Source organism: Exophiala viscosa (assembly GCF_022695815.1).
Source record: "Exophiala viscosa unplaced genomic scaffold EDD37scaffold_2, whole genome shotgun sequence".
Classification (NCBI taxonomy): Eukaryota; Fungi; Ascomycota; class Eurotiomycetes; order Chaetothyriales; family Herpotrichiellaceae; genus Exophiala; species Exophiala viscosa.
In genome coordinates, this window is record NW_026944354.1 from 3364299 (window position 1) to 3390211 (window position 25913).

A 25913-nucleotide genomic window follows, 5' to 3' on the forward strand; every position below is an offset into this window, starting at 1 on the left:
AAGAACGGCACTGCCATGGCCTCCTATGGCTCTGGGTTATTTCCATGGCCATAGACATTGGTGCCCGATTCGGCATGCCGACAGATAGCACATAAAGAGGTGTGGTCGACTGCTTATCTTCCATTCAAGCATCAGAGATACATAGTAGGTATCCTATTGCACGTTCACAAATTCGTCAAGCTAACACGATGAGTGCCACGGATGCAGGTACAATGACTACCACCTTTCCGAACCCTAAGAAGTACAACTTCACACAACAAACATCGAAATGGCAGGATATCGCCGCGGTAAGTCATCTCCAATACCTTAGTATAGGTCCAAGATACACCTGCCATGCCATATACCACTTATGGGTGCGAAGAAGGAATGACACAAACGCTGAACATATGTCCAGAAAACTCAAGCTGGACTAAAGGACAAGATACCAAAGGAATGGCTGGTGCCAGAATCAATACTCGCCACCAAAGAGCACAATGTCATCCCAATCTTCCGGACTTGTGGCTTGTTGAGTGATCGGGAACTGGAGATTACCGATGCAGAAGACTGCACAGTCATACTCCATAAGATTCAGTCGAAAGCATGGTCGGCCTACGAGGTTGCTGTTGCATTCTGCAAGCGTGCCGCTATCGCCCAACAGCTGATCAACCCTCTGATGGATATCGACTTTGAAGGCGGCATCCAGCGAGCCAGAGAGCTGGATGAGCACCTCGCTTCGACAGGCAAAGTGATTGGACCTTTACACGGGCTGCCCATCAGTTTCAAGGTGCGCAGTGGTCTTGAGCCATCTCAAAAGATGCAAACTCCACTAACCAAACGCAGGATCTTACCGACGTCAAGAACATGAGGGTCACTATGGGCTTTTCGGCTTGGGCGGAGCTCTACTCGAAAGAAGATGCTGTCGTAGTGGGAGCTCTACGAAATGCTGGAGCTGTTGTATATTGCAAGACTACTTTGCCTCTGGTTGGAATGGTAGACACATTTGCCCTAGCATTCCAAAACGCTGTCTAATGCCCCTCGACAGATGCTGGAAACCGCCTCTCGCCTCTTTGGTCGCACCCTCAACGCTCACAATACTCGTCTATCCTGTGGCGGGTCTTCTGGTGGTGAAGGAGCCTTGAATGGATGCAATGGCGCTCCTATTGGTATCGCAACTGATGTAAGCTCATCCTGCCAATGCCCGTGCCGCTTCTCCCCGAATCTCACTCGTGTCTCTCCGTTATTGACGCCGCCCAGATTGGGGGATCCATCCGAGCGCCAGCAGCGTTCAATGGCTTATATGCTATTCGCCCAACCTCGCGCCGCTTCAGTTACAAGGGGAACTCGCTAGAATATACAGGCCAAGGGTCAATCCTGTCCACTATTGGTCCAGTTGGTCGAAGCCTTCGCGATATCGAATTGATATGCAAGGTCTTGAATGCAGCTGAGCCATGGTTGTACGATCCTGCAGTGATGGCCAAGAAGTGGGAGCCTGTCGACGTTCCCAAGAAGGCCACTATCGGCGTCATGTACTGGGATGAGGTCGTAATGCCACATCCACCGGTGCAACGGGCGTTGAAGACGACCATGGAGAAACTGAAAGCAGCTGGTCATGAAGGTAAGTCTTCTTGTCAGGCTATTGGGTCAAGTCTAACCATTCTACAGTGGTCGAGTTCAAACCTTACAAGCAGAAGTACGCTTGGGATCTAGCGGTATGACTTTACTCCATGGTGAACTAGTATGGCCTGACTAACCCCCTCTTCAGTTCAAGTTATACTATCAAGCGGGATCCAAGTTCTACTATGACATGATGGCCCAGACTGGAGAGGTCGCATTCCCTGCCGGTTTGAAATTCATTGAGCGAGCACGTCAGGTCGAGGACATTCACGAACTGATAAAACTCAACAAGTATGTCTTCACTACCGTCCCTTGCTAACGTCTCTAACCTTCCGCAGAGAGCAACGACAGTATCAAATTGATTATCTCGCTCATTGGAACTCCACTGCCTTGCAGACCTCAACGGGCAAACCGATCGACGCACTCTTGACGCCTTCATTCGGTTCCGCATCGTATCCCCATGACTATCTGCCGTAAGTCCCTGGACATGCTCACACGCTCACCTCACTAATATGACACATCAGATGGTGGGGCTACATGACCGTCTGGAATCTGTTGGACTATCCCACCTTTATTCTCCCCATAACACGTGCTCAGACAAGTGATGTCAAGGACACAGCCTACAAACCAGCGAACGAGCTTGACCAGGACAACTACGATATATACGACCCAGAGCTGTTCGAGAATGCTCCAGTATGCCTGCAATTGGTGGGCCGGAGTATGCATGAAGAGCAGCTGCTATCTGTGGCCTTTGCGGTCGACCAGGCGGTGAAAGCTTGAATTGAAACGACATGACTTTGACCGGGGTTCAGATCAGAGCTAGATCGATGCTACAGACTATAGAATGAGGGAGGACGAGTGCCTTTGGGCAACACTCCAACCCGGGGAGATTTCCCTGAACGCATAGATATGCTGGTGAGGCCTTCACATATCCGACCAGATTCCTTTGGAGCTTGAGCTGTATGCATGCAAGCCAGATGTGTAGCGTCCGTCATACCGCGGTCTTCGGATGACTCTGCGCACTTTGCCATATTGACGTATCACATGACTGCGTCTCCCAGCCATGGTAAGTAATGGCCCACTCCATAATCACCCGGCGGCTGAAGTAGTCACTCTAGATAACCACCGTTATCGTTCTCATTGACCGCAGATCAGCCTTCACTCCAACCTCTCGTGCAGCCTTCTGGACGCGGCTCGATCGCTTACCTATCTAGCCAAGCACAGTAGTCAATTTGCTCGCGACGAACTTGTTAGTGAACTTCGGTGTGATCTCCACCGTCCATTGGCCAATACAGGATACTATTATCTATCATCAGGAGTTGGCCCAAGCTTAGGACGGACCTGCGGGTCTCGTTCAGATAGGGTCATCTGCGATGCTGAATGTTCCGAACTTGCCAATCTACCTGGAGATAAACTTTGAACGGATACGAAAGGACATCCCGATAGCAGTTCTAGAATATGGCTTATCTCCACTTTCTCGACAGCAGATAGCCATATCAGAGAGGTATGCTTGCCCTTTGTTCCTTGGGCCTTGGTTGTAGGCCATTGTCTTCGCACCGAAGGGCTTTAGTACATATTGGTGGAACATCTTCGTCGATCCTGTCCTAGAACTAACCTCAGTCTACCTGCATAACCAAGTTCTTGTTGGCAACGGTGGTCTACATAATCAGCTTCATTGGCTCTCTGGACAGTCTCAAAGACATATACCTGTCTCAAATAACACACGCATCAAGATGCCTTCACTCAAGAACATCACGAGGCGAAATAGACCAATCAACCAGAACATTGTTACTGGCATGTAAGTGCTGCGACCCTTGTGACTACAGGACTGCGAATTGACCTGCTTGGAAGGCTTTTGTTCTGTCTGCCGGGTATTTACACAGCAATCACTGGACTCGGTGCCGGAGGAGGCAGATCTTCTTCCGGCGTCGTGGCCAACCAGTCGAACTCGATACTTTATGGCATGTTCACCCTTTTCGGTTGCCTCGGTGGTCCCATCGTGAACTTGGTTGGTGTCCGAATCTCCATGCTCTTGGGTATGGTCGGATATCCTCTATATGTTGGAGGAATGTGGTACTACGACAGGACTGGCAACACATGGTTTCCCCTTTTTGGTGGAGCGATGATCGGCTTCTCGGTCGGCGTCCTGCTGACTTGTGCCGGCATGATTGCCTTCTCCTATTCTACTGAAAGAACGAGAGGATTGGTACGATCCTCGTGCTTATAATGGGTGCCCAACTGACCACAATCATCAGTACATCTGCCTGCAATGGATGATTCGAGCTATTGGTGCGACTGTGGCCGCCTCCATCGCCTTTGGCCTGAACGCCGGGCAGACGAAAGCGATCGGCGTATCTTCGTTCGTCTACATTGCATTCATCTGCATTGAATGCTGCTCACTACTTCTGATTGCCTTCCTGTTAGTCGAGCCGAAGAACGTGGTCAGAGATGATGGAACACACATTGCCAAATTCAAGCCTACGACTGTGAGGCAAGAGTTGAAAAAGCTAGGCTTGTGCTTCATCGACAAGAAACTCCTCCTTTTGGTTCCTGCCACTCTTGGTTGCGAAATGTCCCTGTCTTTGGTCAGCACCGTCAACGGTCAGTGCTCTGTCGACATCGCATATCATACGCTAACATGACCAGGCTTCTTTTTCAACCTTCGAACACGCGGGGTCAACAGCTTGTGCTTCCAAATTGTCCAGTTCATCGGTCCTGGAGTTCTGATCTTCGTGCTTGACAACAAGTTTGTTCGTAGCCGCAAAGTCCGCGGCATCATGGGTGTCGCCATTACTGGTGCAATTGCGATCGGTGGCTGCGTTGGCATGTATATCTGGCTGCACTTATCCGGTTATGCCTCCTACGAGAAGACCCCAGCGTATGACTGGTCGTACAGCCACTATGGAGGCTTCATGGCTATCTACCTCATGTTCGGACTCACTTACTCGAGCTACGCATTGACTGTTGAATGGGTCTTTGCCTGTCTGTCGAATGACCCCGCCGTCCTGGCTCAATATGCTGGGTTCGTTCGTGGTTTGGGAAGTCTTGGTATGATGATATCGTTCATCTTGGCCGAACAGTTGACGCCAACCTGGGTGCAAGTGACCGTGCAGCTCATGTAAGTTCTCTTGTGTGCTTGTTTTGTCTGATTATACTGATGTTAGATTCTAGACTCTATGTTACTGGGGTTGCTGGAATGATCTGGGTTCTCATCTACATCGTACCAGAAACCAACTACTTTATGGAAGAAAACACAATCGCACCCCAGCAGGTACAGGAGGAGTTCGTCACGCACGGCAAGATCACGCAGGAGCAGTTGAATGAGGAGGTCGAGAAGGATAAAATTGCGGCGATTGGGAAGGCAGATGATCGCACTACTGAGTTGACCATCAAGGAATCGCAGTAAACAACATCCCATGAGACTTGTGGTCGGATCGTGCTGGGAAGTAGAGGGGGCGCGGTGGTCAGAGGTGCTCATCAGCATGGGACAAGTGCTATGTCAGGGTCGAGGGAGCGATAAATACACGATATAGGTGTCACGGTAGTGCTTTCCATTGCCAATTTCATGACTTCCGTTGCAATGGCATAATATACTTGACTGGTTGCTTTCCCAGAACTGTGGAAGGCAGCGGCGCATACGCATTATGGACCCCGGGTCCAGCATTGTCATACACGTGGATAATAAATTCTTTTTAATTTGGATTGTACTGTCAGCTTGATATCTGGATCAGCAGTCTTCCCCAAGCGAGTTGTTGACGGTGAGGGCAGGGACAACCTGCCGCGTGCACTTGGAATACATTTCCTGAATAGCCAACGATCAAACGTCAACTTCCGTTAATGGTCTTGGTAGGTACGACAAAGCCTCACAACATTCTGAAAAGGTACATTCTTGCGAAGAGTCACATGCCCTGCAGCCGAATTCCCAGAGTTCGACGGATGATGCCGTCAATTCCAGGCCTGGCCGAACTCGTTATCTCAATCTCAAGCTCCACTTTCTCGCTGCGAGAAATGGCGCTACATCTGCAACTTCGGCATGCTAGTCTGGACGATCAGGAACCACTCCAAGGTCATCTCGCACCCGATTTGGCGTCTGGACTTCTGCGTGACCGAGATGCACAACCAGGAAGAACTGCAATTTTCGCTCAAGCAGAGACTCTCCGAGGATGGTGCCACGTGAAGTCCGCAGTCAAGTGGCGTGGCACCGTAGTAGGCTCAACTTTTCAGGGGCCCTCAGCCGTCGTTACACGGTATAAGGATGCACACATAAGAGGTGCCAGCCTAAGACTGCAAGGAGTGACGCTCCTAGACCGGTGGGCAACACAAATACTGGTGCCTTATCAAAGTATGGTCATGGAAACCGTCCTCAGCCTCGCCAAGTTACAGGAGACATCAGCCAAAGATTTGATACTGTCATGGCAACCTTGGGCCATTCTCCTCCTGTGCAGCTTCCTCCCAACCCGCCTCTTCTTGTACGGCCGCCGTCCATGCAAAGCAGGTGTACAGCCTGTCGAGTCCAAGCCGTCCCAGAAACCTGCCAGTGCGGAGCAGAAGCCTGGTAAGTCCAAACCACTCTTGGGAGCCACAACTACCATTTCTCACAGACCGTAGACTGGAACACGATAACATTCCAGCACATAACGCCCAAAGACCACGACTTCGACTGGACGCAAACACCAGAGCAGCCATACCGGCCATGGTACAATGGTCCCCACCACGTGACGATGGGTAAGTCTTGTTGTTTCGTCCTCATGCCACTGTTAATGACACCGTCCTCAAAAGGAATAAAACGCACGTCGCTAGAAGAATGGGTCGAGATAGACCACAAGTACCTCGAACGGTACAGCTACAAGCGACACCTCTTCTCGACATATCCTGAAAAGACCATCCAATGCCTTCCAGGAAGCGAGGAAGCATCATTCGAGGCACTCTACCTCCTGGCAGACCTGTTACCGCGACGCTATCCTTCCATGTTCCAAGCCACCTCAACAGGGATTAGCAATTTAGTTACGGGCGATACCTGGGACTTGCGAAGAGAGTCATCAATCTGGAATGACTACCACCCTCTCCAGGTCATGGGCTTATTGACCACAGAGGACTGGTTCATCATGCAACCCGACGAACAAGATCCCAGCGTCACGCGTCTGCGTGCAGGAGCCAATTGCTTCCCGGCGGGCTGGAAGATCCAAGAACGCATAGGTCACAGTCTCTGGGAGATCCACGCCGGCAAAGTCCCCATGTACGAGGAGAAGCTTGCGCTGTCGATGGACCGTTTTTTTCAGAAACAGCGTGTCAATTCGCCAGTTATGCGCTTCAACTACGCTATCGACAACAGCTCCGAACTCTTTCACATCAACTCCCACCACAATTTGAAACCCGAAGAGCAAGAACCTGTTGAGTTGGATGGTTTGTTCCTACGCGTCGAGAGGCAATTTCTGCAACGACTGCCGAAAACCCGCGGCATAGTCTTTTCTATTAGGACGTATATCACGCCCATTAGGGAGGTTACCAAGGACAAAGAAATGGCGAAGGCGTTGAGGACGAGCGTCGATAGCTACGGGCCTGAGTTGGCAGCTTACAAGAACAAGCCTTTGTGGAATGATGTGCTTGCTGCGCATTTGGATGAGGTTGTTGGGGTGATGAAATGATGCAGTCAGTCATACATATATCGTTCAACGTGCCTGTATTTTAGCCCATCTGGCCCGTTAAATGAGCAAGATCTCAAGACAAAAGTATCTCAACCAGGAAGAAGTGGTAGATGTAATGGCACCATCTGCCCCTTTTCTCCTTCACCTCAGCATCTGTCGCAAATGACATTCCCCTGAAGGTCAAAGAATGCCCCAATCGTAAGACGCCAGATTGCTTTTCCCTACACTATATGTGCAGCGCCTGAATGATCTCACAACAGATTCGAGGGATAGTATGCGTCGTCGATCGTCATGAAGTTCTCCTTTATCGTCCGTTGGGAGGTAAATCGAGTCAGCAAACCTAGTGATCCTGCCTTGTCATTTGTTCCACTCGACCGAGAACCTCCAAAAGGCTGCTGTCCTGGCATGGCGCCGGTACATTGATCACTACCCCGTTTGTCAGAAGGAGCCAAGACAGACGACGACAGGGGTTACGGATGGACTCACTTGATGTAAAAATTACCAGCAGAAAACCTCAGTTCTTCCGTAGCTTCAATGATGGCCGCTCGATCTTTGGCGAAGATGGCACCAGTCAGGGCGTACTCGGACGTCTCATCAATCAATCGGAAGATTTTGGGACCGTAGTCTTCGTCCGCGTAGACATACAGACAGAGGAAAGGTCCGAAGATCTCCTCCCGCATGAACTTGCTCATCGAGTCTTTGGCCTCGATAACGGTAGGCCGGATGAAGTAGCCTTTAGAATCGTCGCACTCGCCACCAGCAAGGAGTGTTATGTCTGAAGCGTCTTTTGCGTCTTGAATGTAGCCCTGCACACGTTTGAACGCAGACTCACTGATAAGTGGGCCGATGAAGTCCGTCAAGGCAGGACCCATGGACAATTTGTTGGTCTCCTCAATCAAAATCGACTTGAACTTTTCGGCCAAGGACGCTGGAACGTAGGCTCGTGACAATGCACTGCATTTCTGACCCTGGTACTCGAATGCAGCTCGTAATGATTTCAATGCGGCATTCCTGACGTCTGCTGATGCGTGAATGAGATGGAAATTCTTGCCTCCGGTCTCGCCGACTACCCGCGGGTACGATTTCCAGAAATCCATCTGCCGTCCAATGCGGGCAAGTAAGCTTCGGAACACGGCTGTGCTCCCGGTGAAATGCAAGCCACCCAGATCACGACTGCGGAAGACGGCCTCAGTGACCAGTTCGGCGTCACCAGGCACGAATTGCAGTACTCCGGCGGGCAGTCCGGCCTCGATCATGATTTGGTTGAAAAGCCAACTCGAATAGATGGCTCCAGGACTGGGTTTCCAAAGGACCACGTTTCCGACGGTGACCGGTGCTAGGACCAAGTTGACGGCGAGTGCGGTGAAATTGAATGGACATATAGCATAGACGAAGCCATCGATAGGCCGGACTTCTGTTCGATTCCAAACGCTGGCTGCATTGATGGGTGGTTGAGCCTTGTACAACGTCTCTGCAAGGGTAGGAAACAATTTTAGAAAATCCACAGATTCGGCAACACAGTCGATGTCTGCTTGATAAGCGTTCTTGCCTTGGCCGAGCATTGTCGCAGCCATCATTGGGTACTTGTATTTCGTCTCGAGCAGTGCCGCAGCTCGGTAAAAGATTGCAGCACGGTCTGCCAAAGAGGTTCTCGACCATGCTTTCTTCGCCTCTAGAGCCCCAGTAATGGCTTTTGTGATCAAGTCCGGCCCAACGGAAGGATATTTAGCAAGAACTAAATCATGGTCGAACGGGCTCCTCTGTGTGCTAGTTGCCTCTGCCGATACCTACATATCAGAGTTAGAAGGACGTGTGGGAGTTTACAGCGTAAGAAGCATACGTCTTTGCCGTTAACATGCGCAAATACTTCATGTGGAGCGCCTTTCTTCACCTCCTCCAAAGCCTGTGAGAGCAAGTTACGCTCAGGGCTATTGGGACCATAGGAAGTCTCGATTAGTCAGTAGTGGTACTCTGCACTGATGGTAGCTCTTGGAGACTCACGAAAGGGTGGTTACTGAAGGTTGGTCCGGCAAAGATGCCCAGCGTCGAGCTTGATGGTAATCTAGACATGGCTAACATGAAGTAAGCTAGTCGTGACGGCTATCCGCTGTTCGTATCTCGAGTAACCAGCTGTCAGCTCCGTGAGAGAAAGAGCATGTAAAGAGTGCCTGTCGTGTGCACTACACGAACAGCATGGTCATTCATGTCGGCAATGAACGAAGATTGGCCACTGGATTTTGAGATATCGTGCTCGGAGCGAACTTCATTTCGCTCGCTCATAAGTTCACTGTGGGGGGATAATGTATTCAGTTTCTTCGGGCAAAGCGGGCATCTCCTCTTGCAGTTCCAGGCGGGCAACCATTCTTCTGGGCTGAAGTTCCTTACCTAAGACGGTGAAGAATGATCTGATACCCCAAATTCTCCAGAGGCGAATAGGCCTCACTAGACCGCCTACCTTGGGAACGGGCTCCGACATAGGGAGGTTGTTCATTTTTGACGAGCACTGAGCCCACTGGTGACTTCGCTCAGGCGGCCTGAAGTGTATTGGAAGGGCGAAAATGAGCCATTCAGCTCGCATCCTTACACTAGTTGGAGTAGTAGATGAGATGTGATGTTCCAAGTATAGGTATTAAGCGTCAGTTTGTCCTCAGGTAGAAAGGGCGAGTTGATGTGCCAAGATGGACCGCGGCCGTCAAACCAATCACACCGCAGGCATGAAAGGCGCGTCCAGTCGCGATGCGACGCACCAGTGACGAAGACGAGGATGTACTCTGAGTCGACATACCTTGTTACGCTGCTTGGCCGAGACAATTCTGCTCAGATGAGGCAAAGAATGAGGGCGCATTGCAGACATGACATCTCTGCATTACAGAAGTGCTTCAGCCACGGACCGACGTAGCACGCACTTTTCCACCCGACCCTCACGCGTCAACTCAACTAGAGCCCGAGACTATGAGAAAGCCTCAGCCCGAGACGGTGACTCACCGGTGTTTCCTGATGGATACAGCGACGCGCAGGACAGAAGCGAGCGCAACAGAAACGAGAAGAGGTTCAGTGGGCTCGATCGCCGCAGGGAGAAAGCCACTATCACAACAACGGAGACACTGTTTACGAGGCGTAGTCCGAAGAAGGAGACATCTGCGACTGAACGTCGGAGAAGTGAAAGAGTTCAACCCCGAACGACAGCCAGCCCTGTGCCAAAGATTCTACGTAAAGAGGAGAGCATCCGTTCGTACCCCATCGTGTTCTTGTGAGTGTTGGCTAACAGACTCCAGCACCATGGAATCCTTCCGTATCCTTGATCCCTCACTCTTCTGCGCCGCTCGCCTCGCGAGTGACGAAACCGCCCTTGGCCCGTCATGCACCGTCGGACCTAGGACCCAGCCCGCTGGCGGCGATGACAATGCAGGAGCAGGAACAAGCAATACTGGACGATTTGTTATATGTCTTCATGGGTTTCGAAGGACAGTACATCACATTTGCCGATAGCTACGATCCTTCCGAAGAGAAGCAGCGCTTGTGCGGGCCTTCATTCGAGCCTGTCCCAGGGCTTGACCCCAGCTTGAAGGACCTGACAAGTTCGATGCTGTCCATGGCTACACATCACTGTGCGATAGAGGCTTTCATTGAAGTCCAAAGTCAAGAGGACTTTGGTTCAGTCAATCATGCCCTTTGTGCAGCAATCCGCAAGATCCTGAGAGACTATCTTATCCTGGTTGCGCAATTGGAAACGAAAGTCCTGACCGACCCTGGGTTCACATTACACCAAATGCACATCGCGATCATGCCTACCGCGCAGTGTCTGGCACAACTATACTCACTTGCACAGGAGTTGCTGAAGAAGAATTCGCTCCTAGATGAGGATATTGACGATTCAATTGATGACTTCGACGCAGATAACATCATTGAACGGCTGAAAGAAGGTGGTGATCTATTGCCGGGAAGTTTGAGCAAGAAGCGATGTATAGGCGGGAACGTTCTGGGACTGCTATCAAATCGACTGTCAACGTTCTCGGGAGATCCAGCCGCCAGAGCAATACTCGAAATGCTGCTGCGGGAGTCCAGCCGGCCATATATGGTGATGCTAAATGAATGGCTGCACCACGGAGGTATCAATGATCCTCATTCAGAGTTTCTGGTTGGGGAGAGGGCCAGCATCAAGCGTGAACGCCTCGACGAAGACTACACTGACGAGTACTGGGAGAAACGGTACCACATCCGTGACAAAGAGGTTCCGCCACAACTTGAGTCGGTCAAGGAGAAGGTGCTATTGGCAGGAAAGTATCTCAACGTGGTCCGTGAATGTGGTGGAGTCAACATCAGCAGCAAGATTGTCGATACTCCAGCTACATTTGATGATCCTCGCTTCCTCGACAACGTAAATAATGCGTACTCGTTCGCAAACAAAGAGTTGCTGCATTTACTTCTGACGAAAAATTCACTTCGAAGCCGACTTCGATCGATGAAGCACTATTTCTTCCTGGACAAGGCGGAGTTCTTCCTCTACTTCCTCGAATTGAGCGATTCGGAGCTACGAAAAAAGCATCGAGATGTGAATGTTGGAAAGCTACAATCTTTGTTTGATCTCGTACTGCACCAACCTGGTAGCATTGCAGTGGCGGACCCTTTCAAAGAGGACGTCAAAGTCAAGATGAACTCCATCGGCCTCACTCAATGGTTGATCAAGGTCGTCAATGTGCAAGGAATGGATCAGGACAATCCAGACTCTGTGATGGAACAGTACAAAACACCAGCCCCAGGGCAAGGCTCTACCACAGACAAACTTAAAAAGGACAAGAAAGAGGATGAGGAGAAAGATATTATTGGGTTCGAAGCCCTCGAACTCGACTACACGGTTCCCTTCCCACTATCCTTGATCATCAGCCGCAAGACTGTTATGCGATATCAGCTGATATTTCGGTACACTTTGGCTCTTCGACACCTTGAAACACAACTCGTTGGATGTTGGGCGACGCACACAAAGGAGAGAGCATGGATCCACAAATCCTCAGACAAGAGATTCGAATTATGGAAGCGTCGAGTCTGGACGTTGCGATCTCGTATGCTGATATTCGTCCAGCAGATGCTCTTCTTCGCAACGGCGGAAGTCATTGAGCCCAATTGGCAGAAACTGATGGCCAAGGTTGATGATGCCGAGCGGGAAGACGTTGGGGAGTCGACAAGCGGACTCGGGACCAAGTCGAAACCAACGGTGGATGAATTGATGCAAGATCATGTCGACATGTTGGATTCGTGCATGAAGGACTTAGGCCTGACGCAGGCCAAGTTGCTTCGGCTTCATGCCAAGTTGATGACGGGCTGTGGCATGTTTGCCTCATATGTCGAGTACATCACAAAGTCCATTTACGAGGCGGACACAAGCATTCAATCGCAGCCTGGGAAGGGCAACGCAAAAGCAACTAATCCAGCACCGACTGACCCAGCGCGGATGAAGAGGATCGAGGAGTCAATCCGGAAGTATGAGGAGCACTTCAATCGACACCTGAAGATCCTGATTGACGCTCTGAACTGGTTTGCCACCACGGAGACAGTGTCGCTGCTCAGTCTTTGTGGACGCTTGACGAACGCCGAGGTCCAGAAACGGGATGATTTGTTTCTGTAAGTTGCTGGCAGTGTGTTGTTGATGACACCGGACTTCACTGTGTCTTTCGTATGTCCAGCGGCTGTGAAGTGTCTTTGTTGATTAATGGAGTGACGACCTTGATGATTTGTATGAATAGTATCACAGCTATTGTCAGGATACCCCAGATCAGGACAAATAATCTTGCTTGATCACGATTGCCTCCTTCCAATTGTGTTTGTTCCTTCCTGCCTCACCCGGGTTGATCCCCTGCATCACTGTTGAGGGCGGTCAGGGTAAAAAGTACTTCGCCAAGGCAGTCCATCCTGCGCGAATTTGACTCTTTCCTCACAATATATATACCTCTTTTTGTTGTTGTTAGCACTCCGACTCGTTCATCCCTCCACACTTGTGCATGTCAACTTTGCAACACATGTTCCAACGAAGTGTACTGTACCCGGCGTTGACCTCAGCCGTTGTCTTTGCCGATCTCTGACCAAGCCCAAGGCTAGCTTTGCTTGGGCTGAAGGGGTTCGGTAGCCTTGCGACAGAGACGGAGATCAGGAGAAGAGCGCAATGGTGAGCTTCCCCTAATCGATTTGAGAATCCACACTGACGAGTACCAGGCGCCTGCAATGAAGATGACCCATGCTACTGAAGCTCGCAGCCTCCAAAAACAGTCACCAAACACAGTGCCGCCCCCCCGGCTCTCAGTATCCCTCGAGCAGCTTCCCACCGACTTCTCGTTCTCACTGTATCTCTCACCTAGGGACCTGTCAATCTCAGCATCACCCTTCCTCATCACAAACAATGATGCGGCCCTGCCTGATTCACACATCATTCTCCTTGCATTGAATGAAGAGTGCAGGATCCTGCGCAGAGGCGCGTTTTACCATCTTCCTTTACGCTCGGATGTGACCAAGGGGCACCCGTGCGACATCGTCTTTGTGGACGAGACCTGGGGTGACAAAGGCAATGCGGTGTGGGATGCGAGCAATTGGAAGCAGAGATTGGATATGTGTGATGCGAGTGAGTTCTCATTCCAACACATCCTCTTCTTTCCTGCTGCCCCAAGGCTCAAGCTGTCGGCTGTCGATAACTGACTTGACCTTCACGCAATGCAGCCCGGAAGATGCGAGACACAGAAACGGTCATCGCGATTTGCACTCGGATATTGAAGGTAGACTTGCCGGCGCCGTTTCAAGGTATGTCGACCTCATCTTCAGTTTCGCTTCACATTCCTCTGACAACTGGTTGTTTGATGTTAGCCCACGAAATGTCGCACCCCTATGCCAACACTTCAGACCCAGTCGTCTCCAAGTACGGCAACATCATCGCGTACTCGCGGCCTTTGGAAGACCAATCACGCGTGGTTTTGCTCTACCCTAATCACCACTCGCCACCATTCCTATGGCCCGAGGCCATTGCGGAGAGCCCGCAGTGCTGTACATCATTCCCGACGCCAAATGATCTGTCTGAGACGTACCTTCTGCATTGGCAGGTTGGTGGTCCGGTGTTTGGGAGAGAATCGGAGCTGATCGCGGACACAAAGAAATGGGATCAGGTCACGCAATACTTGCAGGCACCGGTGCCGAACAACCGCGAAGTTGTGGTTTGCCTGTTGCACGTTTGGAACAAGTGTCATGGGTGCGTGGATATTCCGAGTCCGATTACGCAAAAGCAGACATGCACCGAGAACTGGGGTGGCGTGTTTGAGGATGTGAAGGACCGGTGGTCGGATCTTGAGAAGCGGATTGATGGGCAGGATTTGGCAACTCGTGAAGCGATGTTGAAGTTCTGGCCGACAGAGTGAAACTCAGGTGAAGTTTGTTGGAAGCGGTGATAAGCAAGGAGGACTCATGGAGAACAGAATGTCGCTGCATGAGGTTATGTGCTGCCTTCAATGAGGTATGGGTTTTCATCGCATCAACGAACGGGGAAGTTAATTTGGAAGAAGTGAGTGACAAGCGACGCTGATGAACGGGGACTCATGGAGAACAGAATGTCGCTGGCGTCGTTGAAAGATGATCTAGGCTGTCACTGCCATGACGAGCTGAGTCTCCTCACTTGGTGGAAACTTGTTGGATTACTTGGAACAGGTGGAAGCATGGTGAAATGTGCAAGCATTAGGGTGTCAAGAGACTTACCCGATTCTACCTACCTCTAAAACGACAGTCGTCGAGGTTGTCATCTTCTCATAAGCTCATCTTGTCTTGTAGACGCATGGTTTCAAGACTTTGGCTTCCTCCTCGGGCGGCACATCGTGATCGTCGTCGTCGCCTCGTTTACCACTCACAAATTTGGGTCTTCCTTCCTGGACTTTCTGGTATTCTTGGCCCGTCCACTTGAGACCCTTGTGCTTTCCTGATGCTGAAACACCTGACTTGTTGAACACCATACTTACAAACATCTTGTTGCTCTTGTCGACCGAGTCTTCACGCAGTACAAAGCCACGACGAGAGAAGGCCTTGACGAATGCAGAGATGTCGGTTCCATCAGCGATAGCCTCTTTCTCCTCAACAAGAAGCTCTTCCCCGTCGACTTCGTCTTCCCGTTTTGCTTGTGGAACCTTGCGTCGCTTCCCTACGCTGTTTTCGACGACATGACCTGGCCCCTTCGTCACTCGACCAAAACGAGACTTGACTTCGGCGACCCAGACTTCACCTTTGCCATCGCCACGGAGGACACGCCATGCCTCTTCGACGAAGGACAGCCAATTCGTGCCCATAAGACTTAGACAGAAGACGACGATGTCTGCTTCGCCGTCTCGGAGAGGTAGATTTGAAATGTCGGCCTTGGTAACAAAATTGTTGGGGGCGTGTAGATCGTAGTTGTGGAATTTGAGCTTCAAGGCCTTGATTTGTGACTGGCATCCTCTTGCTAGAGGCGCGTCGCCACAACCCAGGTCTGCAATTGTACAACTTCCGGTCTTTCGGCGAGGGAGTGGTATGCTGGCCAGTGTGTTTATGTTGGCTGACGTTTTAGGATCCGTAAGCTTTCCCCGGGACAATATCGAGCGGACATATTGGTCGACAGGGTTTTGCGGCCATGAGTCTTTCACTTGCTGGGAGAATCCTGCGTGGTATTCGGCGAAGAGGTCAGGAGAGGTAGTGAAGAGATTCAAGGCGTCTGAAGATGAAGTTGTGTACAATGTCTCATTGAGATGGCGGAATCGGGCTGAGGTCAATTTACTGCGCATTTTCGCCTGTAATGGGGTCAGCTTTGCCGCTGATGGTACAGGCGGCAAAGTCTGGAGGACGGTTTTCGATGTCTCCGTTGGCGTTGACTTGGTGCCGGGGCCCTCGCTGGCGCCATCCTTTCCAGCTCCCTCCACGCCTGCGTTGCCCAGAGGTTTGGTGTGTTCACGTTTGCCTTTGTCACCTCTTGCTCTCTGCCTGCTCTTCTTGGAGCTGTCCTTGACTTCCTCAGTCACCTTCCGCTTGGTGTCAGCATTGGGTTCGTTGGAACGAGGCCTTCGCTGCGCAGACTCGCTCTGTTTGGGGGCTTTCGCTTCGCGCCGTTGGTTCCACAGTTTCTCGAGGTCTAGACCAGTGACCTTAGATGACTGCTCAGTGCCATTGTTTTCCCGCTTCCTCTTCTTCGTCACGGATTTGTCTTTCCCCGAAGAGCGTCCATTTTCAGGCTTTGGAACAGACTTTTCCTTTACCAGCGAGGCCGCGGGGACATTCCAACCGGGTACCGCAAACATAACAAATCGTTTCGAGGGACAAAGGACAAGGACGCTGCGGAATGCTCTAAAAAGTTGCTAACCGATATGCAAGTGTCCGATAATTTGACGCAGCCGCATGTGCCTTGCGTAGATTCGAGCTGGCGTGTTCAAGGCCTGTGCATAAAGACCTAAAATTTAATTTATGAAATCCTGCCAAAGTCCAAAATGTACGTTAGTGCTGCAGAAAAAGACTTTGGAAGCGGAATTTCTTCCTAGGCAGGTTTGGCGTATGCAGTGCTTTGACAGGCGCCAGGCATCGAAATCTTTACCCACCCCATCAAAATGACCACCGCTGTGCACCTACGCAGCGCCATCACTGCGCCATCAAACTCAAGCCGCGATCGATTCACTTTACCATGTCCACCGACCCCTATCAAGGACTCCATCACTACTGATCGCTCGATTACCTTCGAAGTCAAAGATACATGTTGGTCGGCAGTTTTTGCTTAACCAGTCCTAGAAAATGTACCCTGAGGTACCTAGGCGGACATCTACTACTAGCCCAACAACGATTGTGATGGATAGCAACGATCCAATTGTCAATGAAGCCGTAGTATCCAGGGACTGTTTGACCATTCGGCTTGTGCAGCAATGACGAGCATCATAAACCAACTCACCATCGCCGCACAACCAACCACACTTCTCCCTTCCAATGCGTGTTGGGACTTTTGATACGAGTTGTACTCGCCTAATGGTGAGGTACTCTTAAGTATACCCTATCGTTTTGCTATCTAATCAGTTGAGATCGATAATAATGCTAGGATCATTGCCCGTTGAAAGAACCTTCTGCAGTGCCTTTTGCACCTGCCCATACGAGTTAGTGTTGGGTATTCAGAAGCCAGACAGTCGGGGCACTTTTACCAGGTCCTCCCTTGCCTAGGCTCTGCCGCGGTACGGACTGTATTCCTGATGTGTTGCGCAGATGAACATAATAACGGTCTTGCAGCAACTCGGCTTGCATGATGCATTGTTATGCCGGGATAACCCATCGAAAGCAAGCCGACCGACCGTGCACAACCTAACCACCAAGCTACTCGGTGTTATGCCTCAAGCAGACGGAGAACTCCAAAGATCGTCACGGCGTACGAGGTCGTATTTGCTACCACACGATCGGCGTGCACGTTATACTGACCTCAGTTCAAGCTGTGAAAGGTCACCATTCTACTGCATGAGGGTGGAGCTTTGAAGGGACTCGTGGACATGTTGAGTATGAAATAATGTTGCGGTCTGCTTATTCACCGGGCCTCGGTGGATTGTCCTCTCGTTTCCCCTCAGATCGACGACCCTCGTGGAGATTTGCACGAACGATTAACGACTGCTCCATCAAAACCGGTAACCGATGTCCATCAATACAACGTCAAGCATATCAATACTTCTTGCGACTCAATACAGTGTAACGTTTGCTCATACTATGATATTCTGTCGTCGAGCAATACTTATCTTGTCTACTGGTGCCGAGCTGAAATTGGACCCCTTCTGATGTTCAACCACCCACGCCATCCTTACGATGTGGCTGCTTGCTCAAGGGAACGATCAGCCACGCATGGCGCTGGCCCGAGTCTAAGCAACAACGCCGCTATTCGGGTCTCGGTCCCGTCTCCCGATCTTCACTGAATTGCGTCTTTTCGAGATCTAGCTCCAATATGGCTCCAATCAGACCTGGCACTGTATTGGCGAAATTGAAAAGCCATGGCGATCAGAAAACCCGTTTTTCATGCCCAGGGACCTGCGGTACATATGATCGAAGAAAATCTTCCCGCGTCAGCCTTGTTGCGGAGAATTGAACCATGCTCCCTCGTGCCATGGAGGGGGCCCTAAAGGTTAGTATTTTCTTCTGACAGATGCCACAGCGAATCCCCTGCATCCTGATGTGGCCTGATATCTCATTGAAAGCAAACACAATCTTGCACTGGCTTGTACATTATTCTTCCAGGGCTCCACCGCACCAAAAGGACCACTTGATGCCCTACAACGTGCGCTTATAGCACTAGTCATGGTCCAAATGCTGGACCAAAACCAGGTCCCTTGATGAAGCTGCCAATCGTACCCAACGTTGGATCAGCCGTATACGCGGCCACACAGACCCGGTACACCCCATTCCTTTCTGAGCAAAACGGCATCCCTATAGCGTGCCTGCAGGGATTAATATCGGCCCTCGGCACACTCCACATTCAGGCATTCAGGCATGACCTTGCTTGTTTGCGCTTCGCTCTCATTTCCTCCGGTGCATTTGCACTGATCCCCACAGAAGCTGTGGAAGCTCTGCGCATGTTCTGATCAGGACTGATGTGCGAGTAGTACTGTACTATTCTTTAACAGGCCAGCAGATCTCCAGCACGTTCCGTCGACTCAAAGAGGGCGTTTGCAGTGGATGGGAAAATGCTTTTCATTTATTGCACAGTTCCATTTCCACCTCTCTTCGACAACACCGGGTTGTTGTGCTCTCAGCACGAGACTTTCGTGTTATGTTGCGCGCCCTGTCCATATTTCATAGCGGAAATTGTGGATTGTACTTCAGCCGCTTATGACAACCTTTATGAAGTGAAGCAGACATCCAATGTCTTCGCAACCTGAGGAGGATGACACTGCCCATGCTCAGGAATCCGAATCGCAGACGGATGATGTGCCAACTACCGAAGCTGCACAGAAGCAGGCAGCTAGAAGACGGACCAAGACCGGTTGTCTAAGTAAGTACGCTGTTTCTTCTCATCCAACTCACAACTGGATTAGAGCTCATACTGACATTGTCCTCAGCATGTAGGAAGAGGCGAATCAAATGTGGAGAAGAGAAGCCGGTACTGTTACGTGGTATTGTGTCTCAATGTCATTTCACTTACTTTTTGCTTATAGACTTGCAAGAATTGCGTCAAGTCGAAGCGTGACTGCCTTGGCTACGTTCAGCCGTTCGTCTACAAGCAACAGGCTGAAGAACATGCTGGCCTAGTACACGGTGTTGCCCAGCAAGTCTATCCGGGCCACCCCGGAAGCGTGCCCCCAGCAGGCTACGCCAAGGTGCCTTTTCAATATGGCCTTCCAGAATCAGCCATCTATCAGGGCTACCATGCACCCGGTCCTCTACCATATCAGCAGGACCCTTTCAGTGCGAGTTATCACGCATATCCTTCACATGCGCCCGATCACCATCAGGTTCCGCACCCGCCACCTGGAGCGAATCCGCAGTACTGGCAGAATCCACAGCATTCCGGTGGCTTTGATGGTAACCCTACATATCACCCTAGCTTGCAGTACAACAGCGCTCCGCCGCAGACGGGCCATTGGGATAACGCATCCTCTATGGTGACTACGGTACCCCAAGGAGGACCAAGCTCAAGCTTCCAGCAGGACAACTACACAAACGTTCAACAACACCAAAACCCCGTCCACTTTACACAGCAGCAATATCCCTTGCCACAACAGTTTGCTCCACCGCAAACCCATCTCCAAGGTAAGCTGTCCTTGAGATTCTGTGGTGATTGATATTCCTGCCACCCTAAGACTGTTAACGTCTTTGCAGGGGGACTCTACACACATGGCCGAGACCAATATACAAGCCATCAACCTCCATTGCATGGTCCGGCAGCCCCTAGTGACCGTCAGCTCCCGCACGCAACCCGTGATGATGACTATGATGATCCTGACGACCCTTTTGACGTGGATTCCGAGGAGGAGAACTTTTCATTTCATGCTGCCGCCGAAAATTTCACTCAGATACTTGACCAGTCAAGTCAGCAAAGAAACCGAGTCTCAAGACACTACAGCGGTCAGCGGCCACATCATAACGTCACGACGTTCCGGTCACCTCCCACAGGTTCACCTCTAAGGGACGAGCGCAACCAACATATCTTTCACCATTTTGTCGAGGTCACAGCGAAGTGCATCTCGGTCTTCGAGCGTCACCATTTTGCTTCGATGGGAGGGCCAGCACGAACTCTGTGGAACTTCACAATTCCGTCCCTGGCTATGTCGAATGCGGCACTCGCCCACGCGATCCTGGCTTTAGGGGCGTTACACCTTTCTAAGTTGGAAAATACAGCTGACGGGCCTGCTGTCAAGCATTTCACATATTCTATTCGAAGAGTCGGGCGTTCGCTTGGCCTGCCAAACAGGCGCCATGAAATTGCAACTCTAGCAACAGTGCTTGTACTTGGGTTTTATGAGGTGATGAGTGGTGACCACTCACGATGGAATCTGCATCTGTCGGGCGCAACCAAGCTAGTTCTGGAGCACGACTTTGCAGGGTCAACTCGAACTGCGAGACGAATGCGAAATGGTGCGAAGGCTAGGGTAAATCAATGGATGGCACGCTTCGCCTTGACAGAAGAAAATTACGCTCGGGTTGCTGGGATACCTTTGGCATTGTTGGATGACATCGATTGGGACGTTGATTCTGCTTTCGTCTCTCGACTCACTGGAACTCATGTCGATTATGACCATCAAGTCCAACCACAATTTCCTCTACCAACCCTTGTGGCTGATCTTACTGAAAAGGACATCGAGGACTTCAAGGCCAAGATGGATCTGAGGTGGTGGTATTGCAAGCAAGACATCTTTCAAAGCCTGGTCGGCGGTGACAGACTGCTCATGAAATACGAGGATTGGATATATTGTCCTCCAAGAGGTCAATTCGGGAAGGCGGCCAATCCCTATGCAACTATAGACTATTTGTCATTGATCATGGGCCGGTTGGCAGATTTTGGTGGTAAAGACCGTTTTCGCAAACAACGCTCTGTGGCGGCACAAGGAGGAGTGTGGAAGCCTCCAGCATGGCTCTCCGGACCTCAGGGGCCCCCAGGTATGGGTAAGCACGGGGCTGGAAGCAATACTGGACCGCCTGGTACGGGGCCTCAAATCAAAACCGCCAAAGGTGCCGGCAATCGTGGTCCGCCAGTTTCAGGAGCTCCAAGTGCGAATGAAGGCAGAGTCAGACAGAGCAAACCCAACTCACAAAGTTCAACTCCGCCATCAGGTCCGCCTCCCGGTATGTTCGGTATGATACCCCCGCCAGAAGCGCCGATTGAGCTACATTCAGCTTTCAAAGCCATGGATGCAAGCATCAATGACCAAGCTTTCACGGGCAAGGTGGAAAGCAAGTCACAGTCCCCTCAACCCAGTCTCGAGGATGAAACCTCCAGAGCCATGGCAGAACATGCCAACATCACCAGAGCGTTCGACCTCTTTGCCAAGTCTCTCGGTTTTGAATTCGAGCCGGTATCATACACAGACCCAGCAGAGTCTTCGCCTTTCCGTCCGGTTCCAATATACAGAAATGCAGGAATCGCCTGTATCTGGGCTTTTTACAACGTGGGGCGCATTTTGTTGCACCGCTTGCATCCGGATATGCCTCCTGCAGCGATGGTAGCAGCCGGCATAACAGCACGCTTCACCCAAGAGTACGCTCAAACTATCGGTAAGATTTGTGCCGGCCTATATGCCACTCAGCAGTATAGCCAAAGTGGGGCGTTAGATCCTACTTTTGCAGGAGCATTGATGGAGAGCAGCTTTTCACTGCTTTTCGCAGGGGTTCAGTACCAAAGCGCCGAAGAGCGAGCTTGGACTGTGGCCAACTTACAAGATATTGCCCAACGATGCGGGTGGAAGACAGCTGCTTCTATTGCTGCCGCATGTGAAAGAGCTTGGGAGAGAATGGGTGAGCTTGGACGAGGTCCGCCATATGAGAGGACGATAGATGTCAACAGTCAGGATGCCCGCGTCAAAGGAGGTGGAACATCTGTCACACGGCGTGCAAGCAGCCAAGCACCTGATGCTCTTGAGGAGATCGAGTCGAAATTCGTGAGGCACGACCGCAGTTTGATCAACCATGATACTTCCACAAGAGTGCACTGGGCACTCGGTCTACTTTCTGTCGAGGAAGACATCAAGCAGATGAGTCTAGATGACAATTAGCCTCGTCGGCAACATGGCCGTAGACGGACCTCGAACAGTGTGACCCTAAAGGTGTTCGCGATTCTCAGGCCCGAATACTCCTATTCCTCCAGCGACAAACGGTTACTGCGATATGGGCTTTAGCCTAGACCACCGTTCTTGGGCAACTACGAACGAAGAGCGCTGATTGTGCCTGGCCGGCACTTTCTTCGAGGGTCAAAGTCAGGCTGCCCCCGCATGAAGTACCTCGACAGGCCCATGCCACCTTCCTCACGAGATGGGTGCCTTCCCAGGATGGACTTGCTTGAGTGCGGTGTTGCTGTTCATCAACATATTGTTGCACTCCACATCACCGAACGTGCATTCGATTCATTCAACCCTATCACTCAGTCCTAAGTCTTGGTTGCTGAACATCTTTTGAGAATGCATCCCTTTCACAAAGAGGTCTCCTCATACTTCGACGTCCCTGTTACGCGGAAGGACGCTGCATCGACGCCCGCTCTGACGCCCGTCTCTCCAACAGCTAGTCCTGTCGATACCCGGCGACGGCCACCTATCGTTATACACTCTGACTGGCAACCCGTCTCCGAAGATGAATCCATACACAAAAGGATTTACGTGCAAACCCCTGTGCATACCGTACCGGAAGATTCACTCAGTCTCGACCACCAGTTGGCCTTAAACCCTCCTCTGCCAGACGATCCTGATTATAAGACCTCGCCAAAGGGCACCAGGAGAAATAAGACTGAAAGCTCACCGGACACTCCCACAGGCCATACGGTCCGTCCTCCATCTCTGAAATCCGACAGTACATCTCCAGGCAGCGGCCTGGCTCCTTCGAGGGAGGGTCGCCCAAGCACGCCTCGACGCCAGAGACCAGGCCACGAATGGTCTAGAACAATGTCAGGCAGCATTTGGATACAAAATAAGAAGTCCTCGATGGACACAGAGGCGAGACGGCCATCCAATCAAACCATGTCTACTACCGGTACACCACGCACGCCAGGATCTGTACAACTCACCATTCGTACAGATCAGACTCCGTTGAGGCCGCCGATGACGAAAAGTCATAGCACCGTTGAAATCTCCGAGTCAAGCTCCATCAAGGTCGAAACTTATTTCCCAGAACAGCCTCTGAAGGTAGCAAAGCTGGACACTCCGTCTGAGGAAACTCCGCGTGTGCAATCATCTCGTAACAGCTCGATCAATCCTAAACGCTTGTTTTCGGCCCCGTTGCTGTACATCCGTCGAGCGAGCACGCCAAAAGAATCCAAGCAGACTCCAGGTACTCCACCAACGTCACCCGTGTTGCCGAAGCCGAGGGCGGTTCGGCTTGGGGCTCATCCTGACCAGCTCAAGAGGAACCATACGGCGGAGGCCCTCCAGCACGTATCTGCTATTTTACAGGACACGACGAAGTCCATTCCTCCTTCTCCGTCAAGGCTGGCACCACCTTCTCCTGGCCTTCTTCGACCACCAATGGTACGGACTTTTTCGGAGATACCGCCTACGTCGAAAAACAGAGGGTTGGTCCATACTGCAGAAGGCATTGTATCCCAACTCTCCTTCTACCACCGGAAGAGTGTTGAGCAACTTCCGGGCGTTGATTCATACACATCGAGTCAGCTTAGTCTCCGTCTGGGTCCTGAACCAGCCAACACCCCAGAAGAACGCGCCACATACAAGGTGAAAAGAAGCCCCAGTGCAGAGACGGAAGAATATCTGAAGATCGATATCAGTATTCGCGGTGGGACCAGTTACCTTCCAAGTGAGGCACGTCGCATACATACTCCACCCCTACCCGAAGCGGGCGCAGACGGCAAATGGCGTGGCTTCTTTTTCGACTATAACGCACCAGCGGTGGATGGATCTGGCCCGTCGGCGTCTGCATTATCGACTGGAAGCGTAACTACAAGCAGTGGTGGAGATGATGGAAACAAGTCACCATCGTTCTTCAAGGACCTTGGGAGGAGAAAGTGCAAACGGTCCGGTCGTGTTGTCAGTGGGGACTGGTACGATGTCAAGCTGAAGCAACTCGAAGCCGATTCAGAACCTGCAAAGATCGATCGAGAGTCGAAATGTGGCGAGAAAAGGCTGAATACTCAGAAGCTCTTCACAAAAGCACCACCAGTAAGGGCCGACTCGCAGTTTGACATGACGATACCGGAACATCTACCGTCTAGTCCGCTCTGCCCAAGGCATCCAAAATACTGGCGTGTGGTCAAAGGCAAGGGTAGCCAGTTCCGTGGATGTTAGATGCATGGCATTGGTGTGGATGAACGCGCTGGCATGCCAAAGGTGGTCAGACCCAATGTGTCTGTGGTGGACTCCTAAGCCAACAACTAGAATAGTATCGATTCCTCTATTGTTAGCCAAAAGAAGAAACATGATAAACCTGTGAAATGTACAGGGCGTCCTCCCAAATGTAAATCGATGTTATTTTCGTTGAGACGAGGCTTGCCGTGAAAGTGCTCCTCGTGTTTAATGGCTGTATGTTATATGTCTTGCTCCCGACGTCCGACAGACTTCCAGTAAAGGTAGGCAGTCGTTGCCGTCAAAGTCCCCCCGGGATGCAATCTGCTGCTCTTATATCATAGCTCTCCGAACTGTTCCTCATATTTACTTATATCCGCCACCTTTTCCGCCGACGAACTCTTCTCGTCGAATCTGAGTTCTACCCACTCGTCCACCAACTTCTTGGCCAACTCGAGACCGATTACACGCTGTCCAAAACATAACACCTGGGCGTTGTTCGACAAGACGGATCTTTCGACGCTGTATGGGTCATGCGCGGTCACGGCTCGAATACCCTCGACTTTGTTGGCGCTGATGGCGACGCCGAGTCCTGTGCCACAGATGAGGAGGGCGCGGTCAGCCTGTCGAATTGTTAGCGGGAGCGTTAGCGACGGTCTATGTCTCGAAAACCAATGAGACACAGAGGGAATGGGCCAAGGAATGTACCTCTCCAGCTTTAATCTTCTTGCACGCATCGACTGCGAGATGAGGGTATGCTGTGGCATCGTCGGCCTCGAGAACGCCTACATCCAACACATGTGTGACGCCGGCGTGCTTGTGCAGGACTTCTTTCAGGGCAGTCTTGTAGGCGTGGCCTGCGTTGTCGCTGCCTACCACTATGCGGAGGGGGGTTTTGGTGCCGTTGGTCGTCATTTCGAGATGTGGTATACGAAAGATTCAGGGTCTGTACAGAGCGGTAAGAAATACTTTCAAGGACTGACGCGGTGAGCAACGGGAAGTTAGGTAAGTAAAGACACTGTCGTTAAATTGTTATATGCAGATATTCGACTTTCGCCGCCTCTTGGTTTGTTGGAATACAATTTCGAAGTGATGCGGGGATGGGACGCACTCAAGTCCGTCTTTGGCCGGCGGCGAAGTCTTTTCCCTGGCATCATGGTCTTTGCTCCCAACTTGTTGGAGTGGTTTTTTTTAGTCCGGGATTTCTCCCCTTGGATCCCTGCATCGC

At 51.2% G+C, this 25913-nt stretch overlaps 10 protein-coding genes across 10 annotated transcripts; 7 read left to right on the forward strand and 3 right to left on the reverse strand.

Moving 5' to 3' along the window:
• Positions 1-188: 188 nt before the first annotated feature.
• Positions 189-2373, forward strand: EDD37DRAFT_647516 (amidase signature domain-containing protein; the record flags this gene model as incomplete). The annotated part of the gene is made up of 9 exons (XM_062817891.1): positions 189-287; positions 395-763; positions 820-969; positions 1022-1156; positions 1234-1594; positions 1642-1688; positions 1742-1884; positions 1932-2066; positions 2118-2373. 9 exons carry the CDS (start codon positions 189-191, stop codon positions 2371-2373), a joined length of 1695 nt encoding a protein of 564 aa, XP_062673744.1.
• An 857-nt stretch (positions 2374-3230) lies between these two features.
• On the forward strand, positions 3231-5152 carry EDD37DRAFT_280113 (uncharacterized protein). The gene is made up of 5 exons (XM_062811044.1): positions 3231-3391; positions 3445-3799; positions 3849-4194; positions 4240-4711; positions 4765-5152. The coding sequence occupies exons 1-5, from the start codon at positions 3327-3329 to the stop codon at positions 4997-4999; spliced, it is 1473 nt and encodes a 490-aa protein (XP_062673745.1). The 5' UTR covers positions 3231-3326; the 3' UTR covers positions 5000-5152.
• A 785-nt stretch (positions 5153-5937) lies between these two features.
• On the forward strand, positions 5938-7238 carry EDD37DRAFT_606645 (alpha-1,2-mannosyltransferase; the record flags this gene model as incomplete). Its single annotated transcript, XM_062814906.1, has 3 exons — positions 5938-6148; positions 6202-6318; positions 6373-7238. 3 exons carry the CDS (start codon positions 5938-5940, stop codon positions 7236-7238), a joined length of 1194 nt encoding a protein of 397 aa, XP_062673746.1.
• A 125-nt stretch (positions 7239-7363) lies between these two features.
• EDD37DRAFT_280187 (1-pyrroline-5-carboxylate dehydrogenase) lies at positions 7364-9419 on the reverse strand. The gene is made up of 4 exons (XM_062811045.1): positions 9240-9419; positions 9079-9186; positions 7725-9025; positions 7364-7664 (listed from the first exon to the last, which is right to left on the reverse strand). Exons 1-4 carry the CDS (start codon positions 9315-9317, stop codon positions 7490-7492), a joined length of 1662 nt encoding a protein of 553 aa, XP_062673747.1. The 5' UTR covers positions 9318-9419; the 3' UTR covers positions 7364-7489.
• Positions 9420-9982: 563 nt separating this feature from the next.
• Positions 9983-13158, forward strand: EDD37DRAFT_280226 (disintegrin and metallo proteinase domain 8). Its single transcript, XM_062811047.1, has 2 exons — positions 9983-10466; positions 10514-13158. Exons 1-2 carry the CDS (start codon positions 10091-10093, stop codon positions 12859-12861), a joined length of 2724 nt encoding a protein of 907 aa, XP_062673748.1. The 5' UTR covers positions 9983-10090; the 3' UTR covers positions 12862-13158.
• A 237-nt stretch (positions 13159-13395) lies between these two features.
• EDD37DRAFT_606648 (uncharacterized protein) lies at positions 13396-14632 on the forward strand (the record flags this gene model as incomplete). The annotated part of the gene is made up of 4 exons (XM_062814907.1): positions 13396-13398; positions 13446-13848; positions 13944-14024; positions 14088-14632. 4 exons carry the CDS (start codon positions 13396-13398, stop codon positions 14630-14632), a joined length of 1032 nt encoding a protein of 343 aa, XP_062673749.1.
• A 372-nt stretch (positions 14633-15004) lies between these two features.
• EDD37DRAFT_280210 (methyltransferase-domain-containing protein) lies at positions 15005-16727 on the reverse strand. Its single transcript, XM_062811046.1, has one exon. It carries the CDS (start codon positions 16526-16528, stop codon positions 15023-15025), a length of 1506 nt encoding a protein of 501 aa, XP_062673750.1. The 5' UTR covers positions 16529-16727; the 3' UTR covers positions 15005-15022.
• Positions 16728-18966: 2239 nt separating this feature from the next.
• Positions 18967-22654, forward strand: EDD37DRAFT_280263 (fungal-specific transcription factor domain-containing protein). Its single transcript, XM_062811049.1, has 4 exons — positions 18967-19236; positions 19304-19344; positions 19400-19994; positions 20064-22654. Exons 1-4 carry the CDS (start codon positions 19107-19109, stop codon positions 22451-22453), a joined length of 3156 nt encoding a protein of 1051 aa, XP_062673751.1. The 5' UTR covers positions 18967-19106; the 3' UTR covers positions 22454-22654.
• EDD37DRAFT_280324 (uncharacterized protein) lies at positions 22655-25051 on the forward strand. The gene has a single exon (XM_062811050.1). It carries the CDS (start codon positions 22856-22858, stop codon positions 24686-24688), a length of 1833 nt encoding a protein of 610 aa, XP_062673752.1. The 5' UTR covers positions 22655-22855; the 3' UTR covers positions 24689-25051.
• Positions 24856-25831, reverse strand: EDD37DRAFT_280249 (ribose 5-phosphate isomerase B). The gene is made up of 2 exons (XM_062811048.1): positions 25394-25831; positions 24856-25308 (listed from the first exon to the last, which is right to left on the reverse strand). Exons 1-2 carry the CDS (start codon positions 25598-25600, stop codon positions 25024-25026), a joined length of 492 nt encoding a protein of 163 aa, XP_062673753.1. The 5' UTR covers positions 25601-25831; the 3' UTR covers positions 24856-25023.
• Positions 25832-25913: the final 82 nt, after the last annotated feature.